Consider the following 15009-nt stretch of genomic DNA (forward strand, 5'->3'; position numbering starts at 1 on the left):
AAGTTCCCACCAGTATCAATACTAATATACAAATAAATTAATTTTGCTAGTTTATTTTCTGCCTGGCTTGGTGCAGGCTCTGCACAAGCAGTGCACTTGTATTCAAGTGCCCGTTCACATTGCCAACATGTGCCAGGGAGTGTGTTGTACATAAAGAGTTTCTCCTCACAACGTAGCAGTGTTTAGCCCCACCTTGACAAATGGGATCAAATCTTCTCAGCCATGTCACCCAGCAGGCACAAATAATCTTTACCAGGCTGCATGGCACTGTTACAACGCGGATTGTTTCAATCTCCAAAAGCCCCAAGCCCTGCTTAACAACTGTGTGCTACTATTTCCTCATCACTCACTTTGGCAATACAACACCCTCCCAACAAAAACTAGTAAAGCAAAAAAAAAAAATAAAAATCTACATGGAAGACCTAAAATTTATCAAATGCAGAATCTGACCTGACTCAAAGTATATCCCCCAGTAGTAAACTGGTCTCTCCCCTACAATTCCTCTGTTTGCTTTTGTTTGTGTAGCAGGATTTTGCACAGCTGACTTAAAAGAAAAGAGATGTCACAGGTAATCATCTTAAGTCATGGCTGCTGCTGGTACCGTGGGGTCAGACACAGCAGCAGCCACTCTTTAACACCAGCCACTCTCCTCATGCAATACCGCTGCTACAATGCCCCGGTTAAAGGAGCATCTGGAAATGCAGCTGAGATATTTTGTAACCTCCCTTCAGCGCCCAGGAGGATTTTTTTTTTGGGGTCAGAGGAAGGGAGAGGGAGGGGGGGGAAAAAAAGCCCATTAAATTTACAAGCAGATTAAGGAAAAACACTCCACTGCCAATTTATTTTTAAAAAGGGTTGTGTGTTATTCTAAGGTTTGTTTGGATAATTGTACAACCGTTGAAAATTACATAAATTGTCATGATCTAATACTATGAACAGCCATTCAGAGAAAAACTCCCTCCCTTTCTGCAACCATCAAGGGCAGGAGGGAAATATCCCAGGAAATATGCCAATCTGAACTCTGGCCTCTAGCCTGGCAGAAACAGAAACAGAAAGATAAGAGAACAAACTTGACTAAGATGTGATGTTTGCATGTGTCTGACTTGCAAGGGGAGGGGTGGCTTTGTCCTTGGCCGTGTTCTCCCAGAGGCAGTGCCTGCTTATCCTGGTGAAGCTGCCATCACTTCACTCACTGCTCTCACCCCTGCACTTTGTCACTCCTTCCTTGTCTTATGTGTCATGGAAGTCTTTCAGCAGGGTCCTCCGTCTCTGCTCTGCTATGTGCATCTGATTCTCTAAGTCCTGGTAAAACAGAAGGTAGAAACTGTTAGCATGAACTCCCCCAGAGAAGAGCTCATTATCTTCAGGGAGAAGCTAAGCTCCAACCTGAGAAGCATCAACCTTCACATGCATTCTGGATCACAAGATTGCAGATACTTTTCCTTTTGACAGGAGCTCCCTCTGCAGTTACGTGGCTCCTGCTCTGTCTAAGAAGCTACACACTTCAGGAATCTGCTCTTCACCAGAGGGCTACATGCTGCATACTCCAGAGCCTTGCAAGACTCACTGCAGCCCTCTCCCAAAAGACAGTGAACACTCCACCTCTATAACATCTGCTGGCTAAAGGTGACTTTCTGGATCTAGTTTCTCAGAACATTCACCTGGCTGTCTTAGTGCTCCTGCGGAAGCACCAAGCCCAATAAACAAAACCTGGCCATCAGGCTCAAGCAAACAGAGCACTCACCCCTCTGTCATAGCTGTCTGCTCGCTCCACCTTCCATGAGAGATTTTCAATTTCAGCTTCCAGCTGGGCTTGTTGGTATTCAAACTACAAAGAGAAAAATTAGAGACAGCAACAAGAAACGAGTTCAGTGGAGCAGCTTAATACTACACACTACACTTCAAGTACAGAAAAATGTGTTCTGCTGACAGCTGTGCTGGCAGAGCAGGTCTGTGCTTCCACCTTCAGCTAGACAGCATCACTCCCCTTCCAGGAGTTTCTTGTGTATGCACTCCCCAGTCTGCATCCCTCAATCAACCCCGAAACCACTCTAAGTAACAAACATCTAACTCAGCTCATTTTGCCATAAATAGGACAGGAAATGCTCTCGTGAGCAGCTCTGCACGCAGAGCAGAGGGATTGTTAACCACTGCTGGGAGGAGCAACTTGTTCCACTGGCACAGTCAGATCCAGAAGAGAGTATCTGTCCACAGCCTCAGAGAATACATATAATGCTAAGGTGAAAGACTGGATAACAGGTTTTACTGGACAACTGAGTCAAAGAACCAATCTCTTCAGTGAATTCAGGGCTATTTTTGGACATGTTCAGCCAGTGGGATGCACCAAGCCAACAAGAAACTTACAGCAGGAATAAAAACTGAAGAGACATCCTGATTCAAGGCTGGGAAAGCTATCTTCCAGCATCTGTCCACATGAAATATGGCCCACAGCATTGTGATAAGCCTTACCAAGGAGCAAATGTACACTTCCAGCCTCAAAACATTGAATAAACTGCTCATTAGTGGAAGTGCAGTGAAGTGCCCTGGAAAGGCAATGTAATGCATCAGAGAACTGAGCTGCTGGTCAGTTCAAACTGAGGAGGAAAGGTGCAAACCCACCCATTGTCTGTCCTGTCCTTACCTAAAACTAGTATTTCAGACAGTGCCAAGCTTTGGAATTCAACCTAGTATGCTGCCAGCTACACCCAAAAAGCTATCAGAAGAAAATCAAGATCAAAATGCCTTACCAGTTTCTTTCTGGGGCCAGACTCCATGTAGTAGGCATATGGATATGTGTACTGCAGGGTGTAACGACACTGTTGGGGAGTGGAAAGAAGAGGGGGGGAGGAATAAAAAGGACAAGAATCTCAGAGTTGGAAGGCAGCAGAATCACATTCATCTGGTGACTACAGGCTAAGAAGCTACCTTCTGTCAATGATGAATGGACACTTAATGGTGGAATTATCTATACCTTCCTTGGAAGAAATTGTCTGGCTAAAGTGTAACTTCACAGAGGTTATTTCCAGATGATTTTTGACTAGCTTACATCCCTAGATCAGAAGTACTGTCCCACATACCCACAACCCCTAAGTTCCCTTTCTCATTTGGTGGTGTGAATTTAGCACTCTGGTGTGTAGTCTCTTCTCTGTGCCAAACAAGACATAGCTACCCACCTTTGCAAGTAGTTTTGCAGCATTTTGTAGGTATTGCCAGTCTATCCACGTTCCCAAGTTGTTCATAACTCTCTCTTGGATTTTCTCCTGGATTCGCTGGTACGTCTGTGCCTCCAGCTGTAGGCTTTTATTGTGATTCTCCCACTGCAAGGGGCAGGGAGACAGGAAAAGAAGACATAGCATGAGATGAGAGTACTGCTGCTGTAAAAGCACAAGCTCTAGCAAGCAGAAATTGAAGCGGGGCAGGAGTCCAGCAAGGCAAGACATGCTGTGGGAAAGAAGAGCAAGGCAGCACCTCCAGCAGCAAGTGGTGGAGGCTGTATATAACAGACTGACAACAGCAAAGAGCAGGGAGCAAACCCAGCTTCTGAGTGGGAATGCCCTCTGGTTGCACAATGACCTTGTGTCTAACAAGATGGAAAGTAAAGGTGATTCCCCTGCTTAAGGGATTTCTATAGAAAGGTCAAGAGTTTAGCATTTCACATGAGCTCAGCGAACTCCAACATCCATGTGTGCACTGTAAACACGGTCACTTCCCAAAGCCTGTTGGTCTGGAGAGCCAGGAATGAACACATTTGTTTTACCACAGAACTTGGCTCATGGTGTGAAGAATAAACTCTTTATATTAGGGGAACTGAAATGCAGCAGCATTTAACCTTTACCATGTTCTTTTCTAGAGGTGCTGCTCTAGAATTGCCCTGTACGGCCAGCTGCATCGAGCCTGCTGTGTGGACAGAGATGCTCTGACTGCAACTTCTAGAAATGTGATTACATGAAACTTCATGAAAACTTTGCTGTAGGCAATGGAGCTTTGAACATGGCAGAGTTTATACTGATTTTGTGTCTATAAAGACATACCACGAGGAACTGAAGGTCCCCAGTCCTGGAAGGAAATGATTGGAGCAATATCTATCTACTGCAGCAGCACTCAGCCTGCAGGATAATGCTTCAATGGCACACAGGTAATACTACAGTGGCACAGGTAATTCTCTAGCACAAGAGAATACAGGAGTTAGTATGATTTGCTTTGGGTATGACATTACTGAGTTGAATGGGACTCATAGGGTGGGACTGAGTGCAAAACAACGAGGCCTGAAAATTCTGCACAGATTCTCTGGGGGGGTTTCTTGCACGGAGATTGCTGGCAATGACCTTTGCACCAGGCAGGGAGCATTAAAAGGCTACAGCAGCTCTGGCCAAGGAGATGTCTCCTACCCTCTCAAAATAGAACAAGTACTTCTTAAGGGCCTCCCTGGCCTGTGCTTGCTGACTCTGGTTTACAATATCAGGATTCTCTTTGTACCGACTGCATTCGTAGTACTCGCTGCCGTGAGTCTTCCAGTCTCCCAGACACATCCAGCAGAAGTCTGCAGAAAACAGTGAAAAACCCACTGTGAGGCACAGGAAAAAAGCCCCCAAAACTCAAGAGAATGAAAAGCTTCAGGAGACACGGGTATTTCTGCTAAGCCAAGAAACAGACATTTTGTGTCATCTTGCATAATGGAACACAATAGGGAGGCAAAAATACCAGCCTGGCTTTAGGATTTTCATTTATAGCCTCCCACGCAACTAGGGGAAGTAAATCCTGAAGTGCTGCATCCTGCACACTAGGACCAACAGGCAGAACTGTACCTGTGCTCTGCACAGGCTCCCACTCTAGACTGAAGAAGAGGCAGGCTGCAGTCTTATTTGTGAGTTGCATCCTCCCCACCACTGGCACACTGCCCCGTGCAGACCTCTAGCTGAATAGAATACAGTAAAATCCACAAGTGAAGTAAGTCAAGCAAAAGAACGTCTGTCCTCAGTTCTCTCAAGGAGGGAACTACCCAGATAACCTCAGAGATCAGTGGTTTATGACACTTCAGGTGAGGAGCCACTGAACTGGGAAGAAAGCAGAAGAAAAGCAGCAATAGCAAAACCCATGTGGCAGCTTCCCAGTTTCAGAGTGAGGCTGTGAGTATTCTGCTGGGAAGGAGAAAGATGGAGATCAAGCTGCTACAACAGGAATCGCTTCTGTGTTACTAATAGTAAGAGACCGAAATTTGTACTCCCAGAGTTCACCTTGAGTGCTAGTCACCATGGTACCTTGGCACTTGCCTGCTCACCCTTCTCACAGAGCTCCTTCAAAGCACCTCCAGTGCTGCTGAGGGCCCCAAAGCAAAGGAAATGAGAGAGGACAGCAATCTTTAATCATCTTCCAAATAAGGTTCTGATATTATTATACTTCCTAGAAGCCACACTTAACTTAGAGGGCTGAATACAAACTGTCCAGCTCCAAGGCAACAGAAATTAATTTTGCCATGAAAAGGTGAGTGCAAGAACAGGCTGTCATTTTGCAGAACCACACAATAGGCCAAAGACACTCAGGCTGCTAACTGCACAAGGGTGGACTGAGAAGTCCAACAGATAATGTTACACAGAACAATTCAGAGCTCCTGCGGTTTCATCTGGGTTGAAGCTCATTATTTCCATCACTGAGCAGAAGGTCTTAAGCTGATCTGAGTAAATGGTTCAGTTCTGCTAGCATTTTCAGCTGATGACAAATGCAATTACATGGAAAGCATTTAAGACTCTTCTCTGAGATGGATTTCACTGTTAATATTATGGCAGAGATGGAGAGTTCTCTATAAAATGGACATGGCAGGGAGAGGGAGCCAAAGCAGCACTGAATCAGAGCTCAGCTGAGATCATAGCCAGTGAAAAAGAAATAAAGCTGTCAGACATAAGTTTGCAATTAATATCCTTATATTCACCTTTTACTGGGGGGGGAAGGGGGGATAAAAAAAAATAATCAATGTTTGCAATTTGTCTTCATATCACACACACAATAAAAAAAGAACAACAAAAAAAGAGCACTGAGAACATCACCACTAACAAACACTGCAGAGAAAACTGCTCCCAGATCCTACTTACCATGTTTGCATTTGGAGCATTGCTGAAAAAGAAGAGACAGGAGACACTGGTTAGTGGAAAGTGGGAGAAGAAAATCTTCTGCTTAGAACAAGAAAGGTCTGATGTGTTCAGGGAATTGCTCACCATGTGATTGCAGCCTCCATTCTTTTCAATACAGATATTGCACTTGGGACACTGCAGAAACAGAAGCATTTGTTAGATCCATTCTGTCTCTAGCAGCCTGCTGGAGAATGACAGCACTTGCATGATTATTCCCCTCCTTTTTTCTTCTTTGCATATGCGTATGAGAAACTAATAACATAGTTAGACCCTGCCTCCCACCCATTCCCAACAGCTCCCCTTAGAAGGAGGCAGGATGGCAAAGCTAGGGAAGTTACACTGCAGCACTGCACTGCTTGCTCAAGGAAAGAAATTTGCTGTTGTTACTCCTTGAAAAACAGAAGGTCCCACTGAGTTATTGTTTAGCAGTTGCTCAGGCATAGGGACATAATCAGTTCACACACGACAGTAGCTTCCACAGCTACTTAAGACTACAAGATAATCAGCATTATATCCTGCCTTCTGCAGCCCCTAATAGATGACAACTTAGCTAGCTGCACTGAATCTGGGTGAACACATTGAAAGCCGCACTCCTCTTTGCTCCAGCGATGTTCTGGAGTGTCAAGGCCAGTGACATTTTTTGGGTTGCACAGGAGCAAAAGAGAAAGTGAGTTTTGCTGCTCTGTAAATTTTAATGCCAGGACCATGCTCAACATAACAGAGCCTTATTTCTACAAAAGAGCATAGCAGAAACAACACCATCACATGCTGACACCTTCTCCAGGGGAAGAAGGGAATTTAAGTTCTCTGGCCTATGTTAACACTGTCACAATTGTCATTTGTTATGACAGAAAAAAAATGCCACAAACCCCCTAAAAGACATTAGAAGTTCAAATCAGCAGATAGCTAATCTGGAGGATGAAGCTAGCATAACTTTAAAAGACAAATCTACAGGTTAAGACTACAGTACACAATATTTAATACTATTTCTTGGCTCTGCATCTACTAGAAGTATTTTAGTGCCTAGTTTACACACTTCATCTACCCTATTTTGCTGTCCCTGCCAAATCAAGCCTCATCTCCCTCACCTTCCAGTTAACAGCATTCCACACAGTTGCTCAGGTTTAACCACTACTAGTGCCTTATTTGGTACTGACTCTGCACTTACTATACTCCCTCCTTCCATTTTAAATATGGCTCCACTGATCATTTCTAGTAGCCACAATTCTTGTGCCAGTGGGAGGACAGCACTTCTGGCTGCCAAACGCATTCACACCAGGTCTGGAATAAGGACCATGAGGTCCTTACAGCAGGAGAGCAGCTGGACACAATGTACATATAGCACTGTATCTTGCTTCCCAGGCAGAGCTAGAGGACAAGGAAAAAAGGTGCAGGTGCTGGTCCTTACATCTTTAGTGTGAGCACTGATGTAGTTGGCTGTTTCGGAGTCATCTGCACACTTGGTGAGCCATTTCCGAATGGTAGCACAGTCTGTGGGTGCGTGGTACATCTGCCGACATTTAAAGCTTAAGAGGGGAGGAAAAAAGAGAAGAAAAGTCATGGATTTCCAAGGAAGTGACTCAACAATTGAGGTTTGTCTGATCACCAGAATCTGGGAGGCCAGGTGAGAGTAAGAAACGCAAATGCACTTGTGCATTACCAGAGTATGAAGACCAAAACTGAACTCCAGTAAATTCCCACCCTTGATACATCCCATCTCTGAGGACTGACACATCTCAGCCCTTCACTCTACCTGTGTCTGCAGAGGCCTGGGGCAGACCAGTGGCTTTAAAGTAGTTTGACTCCTGTGGTAGGTACCAGGCATCTGCATTAGCGTGACCTGACCAGTCCCAAGTGAGTAAGGGCCATTTGCATGGAGATACTGGCAAGCTGGCTTTGTAAACCAGTTGCATTGTGCTCTACAGACATTCTCATCAGCAGTGATTCTGGAGAAGACCCAGGAGCAGAAAGCAGTCCTGCAAGCCATCTTTTTCCTTTGGTGCCATACACATCTGGAGTCAGACACAGAATATTAGTGCTCCTATTCAGCAGAAATGTATTCCTGCATGAGCCTCCAAATACACCAGACACACTGGAAGCCAAATACTTGTAATAAACTTAAAAATTCAATACCAGCAGATAGCAGGGAGGCCTCCACAACCATTACCAGAATATCTAGCAGTCACTATGACTGTATCAAAATTTGTAACTTGGCCAAAAGATGAGAACTTCTTGTTTACTCAAGCCCTGGATGTCAGAACACCCAGCTCCCAAGGAGTTTAGGGAGCAAGGGGACGGCTGACCACCTGCGAAAGTCAGACCCCAAGTGTCCAATTACTCAAGCTAACTCAAATTACAAACAACTCCAGCAAAGCATTTGAGATGTCTCCACACACTGAACCTGCTGGCAAGCAAACAGAGTCGCTCTGAGGACAGCACACACTTTCCTTGCGATGTTTAACCTTCTCTGTTTCTTACCAGAAGACCTCATTGCAACGATTGCACTGCACTCGCCGGGCTTTTGGCTCTTGTACCTGTATCACCATGGGACAGTCTGCACCAGGACACAGCTGCAGCTGATAATGGCTCTGTGAACACACCAAGATGGTAAGATCAGCAGCGGGTGCAGAAGAGCATTTTCTATTCAAGTTGAGCCGCTCCTCTCCCCGCCAGAAGTCAGTTATTTCTTATTCAAAGAGAGCGAAAACTGTCACCAGGCCTTGGCTAACAGAACGGATAAAATCTCTTCCTCATTGGAAGAGATTGGAAAAGAAAGTATTACAGTTTCTCTAGAACAGGGAATTCAAATGGAGGGCTGCAGATCCACAACTGTAAGAACCACCAAAGACACTGCACGATTTTACTGCATCTGAGCTCTTTCCTCATCCTCTCATCCTCTAGCACATATTCAGCTGTTTTCCTGTGGCTCCTTCCCAAAGGGTTGCTTACTAAGCAGAGGTGACATCACCTTCATACTGCTTCGGTGCTTCTTGAGTGTTCTCAGTCTGTTCCCAGTTACCAGATTAATATTGCACATTTAACCTTAACAACTGCTGCTTCAATTTCAAAGAAATCACATAGAATGTTATTGAACAAGCCAATCCAGTGGGACCACACCAAGACAAGGGACTTACTTTTCAGAATCCAAAGTATCTGTGCAAGAGCTATGGGGGCTTTAAAACTCAGGCTGATGCTTGAAGTTCTCAGCTGCAGCGTTCTGAGGCACCAGCCAAGGATTTACCGGGTGACGTTACAGCCAAATTTACTTTGGCAACCTGCTAGAGCCTTTTGCCAGTGAGGCTGCAGGAGCAGCCACATCATGTTTATCAGATACAGTTTTGCATCTTTGATTAGGACACTTCAAACAAAATTTCTGCAAGTGAAATTAGTGAATTGACCCAGGGTGTTTAAAACTGAAAAGACCAATACCTCAACATAGTCCCTGAAGAGGTAGCGCCTGTATTTGTCTTTCAGCTCTTCACTAGGCAGCAATGGAAACACAAAGTCTTCTGGTGTCCGAAGTAGGCAGTCCTGAGCCATACAGGAGACCCCTGAGAAAAGGAAGCAACATTTTAGCCCAGTGCAACTTATACCAAGGAATGCTACTTATACTAAGGAATGAATGCACAGAGAGCATTCAACACAGTTTCCTAGGTGCCATCTGTTATTGTGGCAGGAGTGGCACAACTGTGAAACTAGTCTATCAGGGCTGCTGAAAAGCTGAAGCCCAACTGTCTTCACCAAAAGATGACAGAGCATGAGCATCCAGGACCAGTAAGTGCTTCAACCAGTATTCACAAGATCAGATCTTGAAGCAGAAAATTGTGTGTTACTGCCATGCCAGCGTAAGAGAGACTAGGAAAAACCCCAAAGCAACTCTGGCAACTCCTGGCTTCTGCCTAACACAAAGGGAACAGATGTTTGCATCCACAAACAGTCCAGGGGTAGTGCAACACCATGAGAAATGCAACTCAAATTGCAGCAGATTTGCAGCTTCTAACTTACTACAGTCAAGCTTTTGAGATCATGAGGGGAGAAAAGCAGCAAATCATAGAATTGTTAGGGTTGGAAGGGACCTTAAGGATCATCTAGTCCTTGCCCATGGCAGAGGATTGGAACATCGCATACTAGAATGGATCTATGGACTTGTACATTTTGTTAGGCTGAAGTAGAGCTCTCCTGGTGGTACATACCAACAATAACCACAGACTCAAGTGCACTGTTGAAGTTTGTCACAAATACTCACTCCCTGCTCCATTTTCTCCTTACTGCGATGTTTTAGACCAATTCACCCAGTCAATGTCAGAACAGGCAACGTGGCAAACGGGTCCAGTACCATATCTGCCTTGAACTCACCGACTCCAACACCATCCTTGACGAGCACTGTACAATGCTGCTCCCAGCAGCTGCGGCAGAACTGGTGCTGACAAGCCAGGGAGAGCAAGTTCTCCTTCCGGACAAACTGCATGCACACTGCGCAGTGATGGGAGGAATGTACCATTGCCTGGGAGAAAGACAAAGCAGCATTACAGTGAAAGCATCCCAGCTCTTCCAGAGTATTCTCACCTCATCTACAGGCACCTGGGCTAAGCTCCAGGCCAGAACTGGCTCATAAGCAGCTGCTGTGTTGAGGTGCTGCACTGCCCCAACACTCAGCCCTTGTCAGGAGCCTCTTTAATCTGACAGAGCACGACAGACTGAAACTCACTGAACAGTTCCTGTCTCTAACCTAGTGCTACGCAGAACTCACCTTCACTTTTCTGGTTCTCACTGACTCCTTGTTTGAAACACAAGGAAATACATAATTGTGTCAGTCCTTCTCTGAATTTACTGATGTTCTTTGTTAGCTGGGTCAGATTCTACCACTGTTCCACTGGCCCTGGAGAGTAGCTATAGCTGGAAGCAGGCTTAGAAGTGCCCTTTTACTGGACAATGGCTGGCTAAAAGGAGTGGCAACTGAAGGTGCAGCATGTAGAGTATTTATGCAGAGAGGAAAGAGCATTCATAGACCATCACCTCATCTCTCTTTTATCTTCTGCCTATGCTACACTTGGATAAGCCAGCATCATCCCTTCAGCTAGAGAGGACTGAAGGGTTTGTTTCAAGTTAGGCATAATTCTGCTATTGCTTCACCAACCACTGGGAAGCAGCCTAGATGTCCCCTTGGACACTGCAGAGCTAATCCCTAAACAACAGATCTAGCCTTCAAAACATCTTTACTCACCCTTGGGACCTGAAGAACTAGGTCTAGCACAGAACCATCAAAACCAGGGCTCTGCAACCTGTTAGAAGGATTTTATGTTCCTATTTCTACCTTCACAGATAAGTCATATAATCACTTTTCATCTACCTAAACCTTTGCTACTCTGGGAAGCTCGTTGGAGGCAGCTGTCAGTTTCCACGCCTAGCTCTGCATTCCGGAGACACAGAGGAGCAGCAGCATGATATGCAGCCACATGACCAGCAGAGCTTGTTTTATAGCATGACCACATGAAAACAGAAATAATGAGACTTTGTTCTAAATGGCCTCACTTACAGACCAGAATAAGATTCACCAAGTCTGCAACTGCACTGATTGCCTAGATCAACTGCTCCACTTGAACAGCAAGCACACTACCTTAAACCTTCACAAGCTGTCCCTCTGAGCTCACCACTATAGCTTCTTCCTGCAAGGGTGAGTTGTTCTAACAGACATTCAGTGTCTGGCCCTAAATATCATCACTCTGCATGATGAGCCAAAGAACACCACAACATGCCCTTTCACATACAAAACAAGCTGTCATGAACTGCCTACCAAATCAAGTTTGTCAAGACTTAAAGCAGCCTTTGAACTCTAATACCTCTCTTCCCCAAATGAAATTACCATTGCAGCAGGGAGTACTTAAGTGGCAGCTGACAGACGATTCAGACAAATCTCAAAACACATGGACAAATGTGCAGGTATAACAAAGATGCTTTTTCTGGACTCTAGGCAGATAATTTATTTTGAGTCCATGAAGCTTACTCCTGTCAGCTGTTTTAGGATTTTCACTCAGATGCCAGAACAGGCTTTTAAACCCTCCCCTCCCCCCAACCCAAAGAGTGTTTCTCAGATGTAATATTTTATCACTCAAAATCTGGCACATGGCAATGTCTTCCTGGGGTAACTGGATTGTACTAAGGCACCCATTGTGAATGAAGCCTGTAAACATGCAACAGGAAGTTTCTATTTAAGGGGAGTTTAAAAAAGAACAGACAGGCCTCTAAAGACCTGTGGAACTGTGTAGCGCTGACTAAAAAACACAGGCAGCTGTTGGTTCAAATATCACTGCTGACCGGCTCAGTAGCAACACCACTGGGAGATGGGGCTAAAGCATCCCTGAGCAGAGCAGTGCAGCAAACAGGCTCCCCAGAAATAAAAATAAGAATTAAAACCCGCTCTGTTCTAGCCACAGACAAGCTCTGCACACTCTGTGCAGCCAGAGCTTCCCCTGAGTGTCTTTTACAGAGGCAGCAAAATTGGAAGAGGTAGCCAAGCCCATGCACTCTGCTCCCCCCACTGTGTACCATCACTCATGCCAAAAAAATGAGTTTGATTTTCTTGAGGCAGATAATTCCTCAACACTGAACACAGGAGCTTCTATGTAAATGTTAGACATCTACTGAATGCATTCTCCTTTAAAAAGCAAACCCAGCAACGAGTCAGGGTGTGGACCTGAGCTGACAAAGGGTTAACATGGAACAGACTATGCCATTAGTAATGCAATCCTCCAATGAGGTGGGTCAGAGATGTCTGCCAAGAGAACAGACCAAAATAGTTAACATACTTACATGTTTGGATGAGGTGGGCTGAACTCGTGCTTCTACCAGCAATTGGGCAGCATTAGACTTGTGCCTGAAAAGGCAATTGAAGAATGAGCAAATCAATTTCTGAATACATTTGCTTTGTTAAATTGATCCTTCTCACCTGAATAAGTAACAGACTGTGCAAATGGCAGAGCAGGTTTCAACAAGGAAAGTGGAAACGTGTCCCGTGTGAGGCTCCTTCACAATAGTGAGCTGAGCTCTCATCAACAAAGCTTCACGACAGTTCCTCCAAAATCAGAAACAGGAACAATCCTTCTCCCACTAATGGATCAACATTTTCCCCACACTCCTTTAATATTTTGCTACAACTCTCTCCCTTCCCCTGAAAAAAATGTGAAGCTAAAATTTTCCATCCACACTGCTAGCCACTGCCCATAATAACACACTCCAGTGAGGCTCCTGACTGTCTCCTATTCCCTTGTAAATCAAGCTATCCTGGTTAGGTCTTACTTTGATTCCAGTCTATTATCTAGTTAGAGTATTTACTCTGTGACAGATTATCACCCCTTAGGCTGCTGACAGACAGCTGTCTAGAATGCCTTAAACACGCTTTGCAGTTTGTGATTTTCATTGCAGAGAAATGTTTGTATCCCAATGAATTCAGAAATAGCAGCACCACTGCTGCGATCCTGCTGTAAAGCCTCCCTTCCCACTAGCACTTTTGAGTTGTACCAGGGAACTTTCATTTCATAATGCCACTTTGTACCAAGGTAGAAGTTTGTGGACTAGATCATCTGCAGAACAGCTTGTGAAGTCATGGCTTCAGAGACAAATCTTCTCTCAAACTTCCTCTTGTTTGAATCTCATTAGTTAACCTGCAGAATCGCCCTGAGCTGCTATGCAGGAATCTCACTCTCCATGTTCCCCAGAGAAAAGCTTTCACAGCATGCATGGTAACCAACAATCCAGTTAGCAAAGATGCTGCAACGATATCCATGCATGAGATGCATTTCCCATACGTTCCCTGAATGAAGTTCCTGGCTACAGGGCCAAAAATGGCATGGCAGAATGAGTCAGACTGATATGCTCTCTATTTTCAGACAATGTTCAGTTCCAAGCCAGTATTTTCTGAAGGGGCTGCCAGACAGCAGTGCCTCCTGACACACTTCCTGTACGTGTTTGGGCAGAGCCCGAACCCTCCCTTTGAAATCAGTTGGAGGACTTCATTACAGTGACATTGAGCAAGCAATAAAGGGGTTGCACTTCTCAGTTCTCTCATACCATCTCCTGCTTTCCAAATGCTCATCAGCTTGGACAAACCCCATCGCTTCTGTTCGGGAAGAGCAAAACCTTCAAGCTGAACGAACTACTAAAGAATACATCAGCACAGGTTCAGTGCTCCTTTATGATCTAGGGCTGAGATGTCCAAAACAGAACAGCAGGGTTAACTTCAAATATGTAAAAATAAACACAGAGAGATGCAGCACTCTCGATGTTATCTCAAAGTTTAAGCTAAATGCATCTGTGGGGCTCCTGGCATGACAACAATTCCTCAAAAGACATTAACCACCACTACCCTGTCCTTGGTTATAAATTCCTTGCAGGCAATGCAGCCTCAACAAAACTGGTTTTCCTCTGCTCCTTGGGAGGTCTTGTGTGGCTTGCCTTCAGGTTCAAAAGTGCCTGTCAAAAAGACACCTATGGACCACCCTAAGCTCTCCTGCGAAGCAAGGGAGAAAAGCACTAAGTACAGAAGAGGCAAGACTATTTACACTTACCTTTCCAAAATCTCTGAGATTTGCCAGTGGAAACTAACTAATACTAGCTTTGCAACAGCATGTGATACCTAGGTGGAAAATAAAAATAAAAAAAGAAGAAGTCAAGTTAGGCATATTTTGAGGCCACACCTATGACTTAGGACTATGATCTTCTCATAAGACCACCAAGTTGTACAAACTCAGTACAATATCCCAGTGAGGCTCAGTTCCCACTTATTTAAATACTAGACAATGCTCACAGCTGGTGCATCTGCAATCCACAGGTTGGAATGAAGCATGGACGTACACAAACTGACTCAGACAGTCACAACAGCACAGAG

General features: G+C 44.9%; 1 protein-coding gene across 4 annotated transcripts in view; it reads right to left on the reverse strand.

Annotated features, from left to right (window-relative positions):
- Positions 1-758: 758 nt before the first annotated feature.
- Positions 759-15009, reverse strand: part of ARIH2 (ariadne RBR E3 ubiquitin protein ligase 2) — a 33766-nt gene continuing 19515 nt past the window's right edge. For 2 of the 4 annotated variants that reach the window (XM_054180549.1, XM_009905920.2), the window contains 13 exons: positions 14690-14757; positions 12936-12999; positions 10482-10629; positions 9555-9676; positions 8604-8713; positions 7534-7651; positions 6210-6260; positions 6087-6108; positions 4389-4540; positions 3174-3317; positions 2748-2816; positions 1745-1828; positions 759-1302 (listed from right to left, as the gene is read on the reverse strand). In XM_054180549.1, coding sequence (XP_054036524.1) covers positions 1231-1302; positions 1745-1828; positions 2748-2816; positions 3174-3317; positions 4389-4540; positions 6087-6108; positions 6210-6260; positions 7534-7651; positions 8604-8713; positions 9555-9676; positions 10482-10629; positions 12936-12999; positions 14690-14757 — 1224 coding nt within the window. In that variant the 3' untranslated portion in view covers positions 759-1230. The remainder of the gene's footprint in view (positions 1303-1744; positions 1829-2747; positions 2817-3173; positions 3318-4388; positions 4541-6086; positions 6109-6209; positions 6261-7533; positions 7652-8603; positions 8714-9554; positions 9677-10481; positions 10630-12935; positions 13000-14689; positions 14758-15009) is intronic. The other 2 variants (XM_054180567.1, XM_054180574.1) reach the window with 1 other exon arrangement.

Source organism: Dryobates pubescens, chromosome 1 (genome assembly GCF_014839835.1).
Source record: "Dryobates pubescens isolate bDryPub1 chromosome 1, bDryPub1.pri, whole genome shotgun sequence".
Classification (NCBI taxonomy): domain Eukaryota; kingdom Metazoa; phylum Chordata; class Aves; order Piciformes; family Picidae; genus Dryobates; species Dryobates pubescens.